Here is a 9,047-nt window from a genome sequence, read left to right on the forward strand (position 1 = left end):
CGCCTGCACAGAACGCATGCGCGGCTGTTGAAGTTACCGCGAAAAGACAATCGGATGAGTTCGCCGCGAAAAAGTTTCTATATATTTTTGTAATTATTATTTTTCATGTTATTGAAAATATATTAATAATAATTTTTACATAGTTAAGTGTTTGTGAATTATTTTAAACATGAAGTATAAGGTGAGTTTTGAATTACCCTCAATTAATGTTTTTCTACATAGATGATATTTATTAAATAATATCTGCCGTATAAATTATGTCATCAAAGTCGAGAAAATCCGCAGTGGTATTCTTAAAGTTAAAGGCAATATTTTAAAATATACATAGCTAAATTGTGTACTAATGCAATCATTTCCATAATTTCATATTTTTCTACCCGCAAATTGGTTTATTTGGAGATTATAGTCTGTGTGCAAATATATTTTAAAGGTAATAATGCGAAAATAGAGGTTTTGATAATAGACGAGGGTTACGCGTATTAATTATCTTAGTGATAAACCTTGTAATGGTAGCATTTATAGGTAACATCATAATAACCTTTAAGATGATAAAATAAAACGAAAATATACATTGTACAACAAAATATGTTTGTCTTGGTAGGTATATATCTGCTAATTCATAATCAACTTTGTTTAATTTTTGTCTCTTAACATTATTTTTTTCTTTTTATCTTTGGAACATTTTAACTACTGGTTTCAACAAATTTAATTGAACAAGATTAAAAAGTTTGTGGGTCAATTTAAAGTTGATATTTTATTACATATAATGAGGGAGAACTTAGAAGTGCCAACCAGTTCAGATATAAATTTCTTGGTATATAATATAATCTGTTCACTCTATTTTCATGAAATGTATAAATGTTAAGAGTTAAATCAAAATGTCAATCGTATATTTTTTGTACAAAAAAAACAGAAAGAGTGACCAATAATAGGTTCTTTTTGTATGTTAATAACTACGTAGTTTCATGGCCCACTAAAGGAATTTCCTTGGTTAATGTTCGATAAAACTTATCAAAAATACTCACATATATATGCTAATTATTTTAATAGGCATTGAAAATATAAATACTTAGCTTCAGTCCTTCATCTGGAACTAGCATAATAGCTAATAAGGGTAGTGTAGTGATCCTTAAAGGATTTCCCGTTATTATAATACTCGTACGTACGACATTATTTCATATATAAATTATAATTTGGTACTTTCACATGAATGAAACAATAACAAAAATTCAATATTCTTGAACAATACCCATTAAATATACACGTTAATATTTTAATAAGCCAATGCCATTGTTAATTGGTACGGAGTTATTTTGATTTTTTTTATCAAAACAGTGTCCATGTCTGGTTAGCGTTGATGTAATTGGCAATTTGTTATGAAATATAATATATGCGAGCATTGGTGGTTCAGTGGTTAAGACAGAAAAGCCAGTGGTTCAAGACCGGACAAGCGTGCAAGAAATAAATTGTTTCACATCAACCATCATACACTGCTCGAAACGGTGAAGGAAAACATCTCATCTCATTCGAAGCTTGTGTCCTTTGTAGGACATTTTCTGTAATAACTAATCAGATACATTACAGATATTATCATTTTTACATAAGTAAGGATTCACATTAAAATAGTTAGTAGTAGTTTGTTTGTTTGCACGCGCTAATCTCAGGAAGTACCTACTGGTTCATTTTGAAAATTTCTTTCAGTGTTAGATAGCCCATTTATTGAGGAAGGCTTTAGGCTATAAATGTACCACGGGCGAAGCCGGGGCAGTCCGCTTGTTATTAATAAAAGAAGCGTTTAATAGCGTTATCTTCTTACTTGAATACTTAGCTATTTTTCATTTTTCACGAAGATGATTTAGCCTTTAAACATGAGCCCAACCATATAATAAACATAAGTGAATCTAATACTATCTACAATATAAGTATACTTATAATACACTATATAACCAGCTTCAGTGAAGCCCTCATTGTGCCTTGGGACGTCCACTGAAAGACAAAAGCTTAGCCAATAGAGCTTTCAAGTTGATCTATGTATAAAATATGTATTTGACATTCTTTATTAATTACAAGTACTTTAATCTAAGTAGAAGGAACTTTCGTGCATTAAAGATTTGTTTAATGTAATTTTTGCCATATTTCATTATACTTAGGCGTTCTCCTAGGGTCCACAGAGATTTTTGAGTTATATTTTTATTAAAGAGTAATTATTAACAAATTTGGATGTTTATGGTAACAAAAAAGAAACACAGACAAAGGACATTGTTACTATCCAGTTACTATAAAAAATGTTAGTTGAGAACTAAGCCAATCTCCCAACTACAATTTAACATTGCTAGTTACACAAAATTAAAAATTCTCAATTTTGCCTTATAAAAGAAGTGAATAAAGCATTCCAGTATACGCCATTGCTGTCGTGTACATTTATTCCCGCCAATTTAAAATTAAAATAAAAAAAAACCGCTGTTCAAATCTAAGTGCAGCATAGAAAGTTCACCTTTACTTTGACATTTAAGCTACTTTCTCACAACCCGCCGATAAATTTGTATTAATTTGCTATAAATTTAAATCATTACATATCTAGGCCATGGAGTCTTAGCAACATCAATCTATAATTATAAAAGTGTGTCGTATAATCTAAGACACCTACACAATGTATGGATACCAACAATGACCGTTTAACATTTGGGATCCCGTTAAAATAACCTACATAACACCGTTATCCTCTGCCATACATAATCCTTGAGGGACGTTGACCGTGTAACAATAGACTCAATTATTGCCATAATACATCATAATATTTGGGCCATTTAACTCGAGCAACAGGTTGTCAGCCACATCACTCTATCTGTGTATTATAAAATTAAATACAAGTCTGCAAGCGAGAAAGGCAAAACAACGAAATATATATGCGGAAATTTCAATAAACTGCACTGTTTTAACATTAACAAAAGACAGTATAAATCTACAGTCAAATTTATACCGTCTTTTTTATATTTTTATAATAACAGGATGGTTGCGTCGAAGCCTAAAGAGCATGCCTATAACTGATTTAGCGATGATTTTATCTGCTTGTATCAAATAGTGAGTAATCTTTATTCCTAAACAGATAAAACGCCTTATAAAAGCTATAGTAATTTTATATTGTACTAGCGGTCCGCCCCGGCTTCACCCGTGGTACATTTGTAGCCTATAACCTTCCTCAATAAATGGGCTATCTAACACTGAAAGAATTTTTCAAATCGGACCAGTAATTCCTGAGATTAGTGCGTTCAAGCAAACAAACTCTTCAACTTCATAATATTAGTATGGATTTATGAATTGTCAATTTTCATTATCGAAAGACTCAGCCGCGACCACGAAATTATGATTCTAGAAACTTACAGGAAAAATATAAGAAATCACCTAAGTATCTAATATTTACGGTGCATTTTAATATTTGTACATAATAACTATTATTCTATCGTGATGATTGCACTGCTATACTTATTAACAAAATTATGACAAAAAGTGTGAATCATTCGTTACCCAATTATTGGACAATGACTGTTTCTATAATCAAGATAGTCAATTGAATATTAACCGATTGCAGCATCTTATTTAATAACTAGGCGAGAAGTTATCACGAAACGTTGGTTTATTTGATTAGCGAGCAGTGGAGCAAGATATTGTATTTTATAATTTATTGTAAAATTGCAACAATTTAGATGAAATAATAATTAGTTTTAGGTATTTTTATGTCATAGCGGGTAACTGAGCTGGTGGTTCGCTTCATGGTAAGCGATTACCACCGCCCATGAACACAATTACAACAGAAGAAAAAGACTGAGAAGGGTGAAGAAAAGGAATCGGACCTCCAGTTCCCCCATTCACGCCGATCTTGTGTGGGGTTGTAATTGTGTAGTACATCTCCGGTGCGAGCTGGCCCAATTCTTGCTGAAGCTTGCTCATGTCAACAAAGTAATAATACCTTTCTCGATATGGGATTTTATAATATCAAATCTTTTACATTTATGTTGAAAATTCATCTTTATCACTTACTAGCAACCGCTACGACTTCGCACAGGTATACACAATATATACATATATACCTTTCTACTGATACACTCTATCTATAAAAAAAACTCATCAAAATCTGTTGCGTTTAAAGATCTAATTCAGCACTATACAGACATTGTGAGCATTACCTGTGTCGGTTTAAGCCGTTGTAAAAAATCAGTGATAATATCATTGTGAATTACACAAAGGACACTTCATAAGTGAATCAGATATGGTATCAAAACTTGTTATGTTATCGTTTATCTCTTAAACAAAATCTTGAAGAAAATTACAAGTTTAGTCGTATGAATTTATTTTCAATCGACGTACCAGAGACAAAAGAGGGTCTCATTTCAACTTTGTTTTAGTGTGTTTATTGTTGATAATTGATGTTATCTTTATGTGTTTAATAGGAAATTGTTATCATTTGGTACTATTTTTGAATTTGGAGTTGTACTTTCCTTTTAGGAACGTTGGTGACCTTTATTGTAGAAAATAATTATTTAAAGTTAAATTTCTCCGGTTCAGTACCCAGTTGGTATCCTGTATACTATGTAATTAGCTCATTTCTTAATACATACGTAATCATCGTAATATGAAGATGCACCATAAATAATACATGGACGTGGCGCCGTGTCCGCATTGTGACTTAATTATCTAACGAGATCTGCATCTCCTGAATGTTTATTTTCCTTATCGTTTGTATTATGTGCCTATTAATAAGCAGTGCGTCATTTTCTCGTACTTTATTTAAATCATGCCCTCCTGTCGATGACATATAGCGTGGATTTTGAACTACAATGCAGATTTTTTCATACATATACATATACGTTTTGAATATGGGTTTGTTTATAGATAACGTAGTGATGATGAGATGTCAGTTATTTTTAAACTATCTTTCATATAATGCTATAACCCGAAAAAGCACAACAACCAATGATAGAAAACATCTAAACTTATTAAGTTGCTAACTTTTAACGCTTCACCAAGTTCAGTGATCGATCTCTAATCTTGAACTTGAAATTATGAAATAAACAGTTTCACCGTCTATTGCCGGTCCACCGTAGGTTACTGTAATCTATGCGAAATCTATGGTTGTCATCGATTACAAAACGACCACATTGCAATTTCAAGGGTCACTGTCTACTCCATCGCGTCAAGCGATTATAATGTGAAATACTTGGTAAATATTATTGCGGTATTAGAATTATGCATCTGGGCTTTTCTGTAAGCGACAGAAGTCTTTCCTAATGGCTTTGTTTTTTGTGTATTGTTGTACTTTATTGCTTTTCCTTTGCACAATGCGATTATGTTCTGTCTTTTACAAGTTATGATAACATCCTGATATTTTCTATCATTCGTTCATCATCAGAGTTCATTTTCTGCTTATTGTTTGACGTTTCTGAACCTTCTTATTCTACTTAAAACACAATGTGGATTTGGGATTTTTAAACATGCCTTAAAAAGAATCAGAGTGGTTGAAGGCATCATTTCGTTAAAATAACCTAATTTTTGTAAGTCATCGCTTAACTCGACAAGTCAGAAGAAATCTCAAACATTATACTACAGCTTTAAATTTGTATTCTGCAAAGCATATTTTTTTATTCGTGATTCTTCTCATAATTTGTAACTTCCATTTCCGACTTAAACTGCGCTTATATCAGCTACATTCTAAACGGTTATAATACACCGTATTAAAGATCCATTTCCTTAGATACATCATACGAGGTACAATTTATATGAATAAGACAATATAGCCTTCACAATGGAAGGGAAAGCAAAAAGCACGTAAGCCAATTTTCTCACGGGTGAAAACGCGCGTGCAATACAATCTCACGATATTATTTTACTAATCGTATGTATTTGTTTAAAATTAAGCCTGTGACGTCACCACACGTGATCTTTTAAATATTGTAAGGATATTTTTATAGTTATGATAGGCTACATGGTTGTCATGTGTAATGAATCTTTATTTTTATTTTTAGTTTTATAGCATTCAAATGCTTCATAAATGAGAATTTTTTTAAGAATAGAAAGAGTAGAATAAATTCGATATCCTTCTTCGACTCGCAAACGCTTTATTTTTCTTAAAAAAATTTAAATCACCATTATTTATTTCTTTTTCAATGGACTAAAAAGGATATGCAAATGGAACTTTGGAAGTGACATTTATGTCAAGTTATTTCAAGTATTTTATTATGTCAAGTATTGTTTAAGTCAGGATAATATTTTTTAACGTGGTTAGTTACGATTCAAACTAAGGACCTGCTCAACAAATCATAAAAGTTCAAATTACGGAGTTCTTAGTACAACGATTTTTTTTTTATTTCTTGTACGCATACCGTCATAATTTCTGGATTGCATAGCGTAAATCAAGATATCTTCCGCCATACTACTGTACTGTAATTGTCATTAAAGAAGAAAAAACATAGGTCGTATATTATTAATTTAAGACCAGCTAGGTACTAATATTTGTTAAATCTGTTCTTTATTTTGAATTCATGTTCAATCGCTTTACAATTTCTTATAAATGCAATAGATTCCAGGAATAAAACAATATCTCGCCATAAATAAAAAAAAAAATTAAGTCAAAGTTCGAATTTTGAATTAAGCTTGGAACGAACGCGTCTTTCAATGTGCGTGTTAAATGTAACAATATAGTGATTCAAATTGCTTCACATTAAAATTCTATTTAAGTATTCACATAATAGTTATCCAGGTAAGCAGATGTAAACTGTATTTTATCTGTATAACGATTCTTTACTAATACTAAATCACAACAAATTTGAACGAACCGCTTGACAAACAACAAATTATTTTTTGAATAAAGTGTTCGAAGCGCTAACATAGGCCGTAGGTACTTATTTCTTATATTATACCTTTGTAATTGTCATTAATGTCCACACCGATCTCAATTACATTATTAGTCACTGGGTACCTGGGTACTCTTTTTGTTCGCATCGAAATAAAACACCTGAATTTACAAAAACTAGTGACTGACAACCTAGAAATGGATAAGAGGCATAACAATGGGGTCACTAGACCGACATACGAGTGCGATGTGACATAACTACCGGTAAAAACGTAACTTTATTAGGCATTTAGATTAGTTCAGTGGATTTAGGCTGTTAGGTGATGACGGCATAAGGCCGTATCGAAGCCTTGGCTGAAACGCTTATTGCTAGAACCTTGGTGTTCTATGATAAGTTATGTTAATGTGTGTATATTAATTGATAAATGTTGTAAGCGTGGTTCTCTCTCTAAAGCAGAATCGTGGGTCCCTGGGCCTCTGTTTTCTTGTGTTTTGTTATCTGGCTCGTATCCTTTGTATGAAGACTTTTACCCCTTTGATACAGATGTAAAGTCATCAACAAACAGTTATAGCTTCTAGGAAATTTGCTTTTAGCTAAAGTAAATCCAATTCACCATGTGTATTTCAATATTCTTACTGCAATTAAGCTATTATATCAACGTATAATAATATTGCTAAATGCTAAGGAAATTCGAAGTTGAATAGGTTATTCAACTATACCTATTCAACTTCGAATTTGAAAGTAAATTTGAAACTTTGTGTATAATAATATAACAAATATGTATAAATAAACAATTGTTTTATACATATTTGTATCATTAAATATTAATGCGAATATGTGCTAAAACAACTATAGAAATATGGTATACTAGCTACGCCTTGCGGTTTCACCCGCGTAAGTCCCTATCCCGTAGGAATATCGGGATAAAAATTTGCCTATATGTTATTCCAGTTGTCTACGTATCAAATTTCATTGCAATAGGTTTAGTAGTTTTTGGGTGAAAGAGCAACAAACGCACACACATCCTTACAAACTTACGCGTTTATAATATTAGTAGGATTAACTAAAATTCAGTACTTCAATGCTGCAACTTTCTCAATTCAAAAATACTGCGATGTTTGGCAACAGTTTGCCAACTCAGTATGGCGAATTTGAATATCGTAATAAACGGACACGAATTTTCAGCGACTCTTAGTTTATAAATTTAATGTTAAAGTGTTTTTAATTTAAATACTTTATATAAACATTCTTCAATGTGGTGGAAGTGTGTTAAACAAAATGTTTTTTTAGAGATATCATAGCAGTTAACATGCAAAGAAAAACGAATATATTGTACGAACGTATTATTAACCACTAATCAATATCTACGTCATCGTCCTATTTTTGGAAATACCAAAGCATACAATCATAAAACTAGTGTAACGAAATCTAATTTTGTAACTTAATTGTGTACCTATTAGTTATGGTTTAATAGTAAGTATCATATTGCGATCTAGTTAAAAAAATTTAAATCGTAAAAGATACCAACTGTTACCAATGAGTATGATTGTGGTGATTTCCCAAATGAATTAAATTCTTAATGATTATAACGATATGTTGACTTTTCAGTTCCATTTGACTCAACTGTAAAACTATTGATAACTAGCTGCGACCCGCGGTTTCACCCGCGCAAGCCCGTATCCTGTACGAATATCGGGATAATAAGTAGCCTATATATGTTATATATGTTATATATGTTATATGTATGTTATTCCATTTGTTCAGCTATATACGTACCAAATTTCAGAACAATCGGCTTAGTAGATTTTGCGTGACAGAGCAACAAATACACACACATCCTTACGAATTACGCATTTATAATATTAGAAGGATATTAGTAGGAAGTAGGATTTTACATATTACTAGCTGCACCCGGCAAACGCTGTTCTGCCTTACTCTTATCGTTTAGTGGTATGAAAAATAGATGTTAGCCGATTCTCAGACCTACCCAATATGCTTACCAAATTTCAGAGGAATCGGTCAAGCCGTTTCGGAGGAGTATAGAGACTAACATTGTGACACGAGAATTTTATATATAAGATTCCGCACCACATCCGCATGGACATCTTAGATCTAACAATGAAAATCGGAACTTGTATGAGACGAAAAATCAGGAACAGTTTTATGGTTATATTTTTTGGAACAAATCGCAGTAGCTTA

General features: G+C 31.9%; 1 protein-coding gene across 1 annotated transcript in view; it reads left to right on the top strand.

Annotated features, from left to right (window-relative positions):
• The window catches only part of LOC119833305 (neprilysin-4-like), a 41,594-nt gene continuing 32,547 nt past the window's right edge, over nucleotides 1-9,047 (top strand). The window contains exon 1 of the mRNA XM_038357290.1: nucleotides 1-181. Within this exon, the coding sequence (XP_038213218.1) occupies nucleotides 170-181 (12 nt within the window). The 5' untranslated portion in view covers nucleotides 1-169. The remainder of the gene's footprint in view (nucleotides 182-9,047) is intronic.

The sequence above is a fragment of the Zerene cesonia genome, chromosome 17, assembly GCF_012273895.1.
Source record: "Zerene cesonia ecotype Mississippi chromosome 17, Zerene_cesonia_1.1, whole genome shotgun sequence".
Lineage (NCBI taxonomy): Eukaryota > Metazoa > Arthropoda > Insecta > Lepidoptera > Pieridae > Zerene > Zerene cesonia.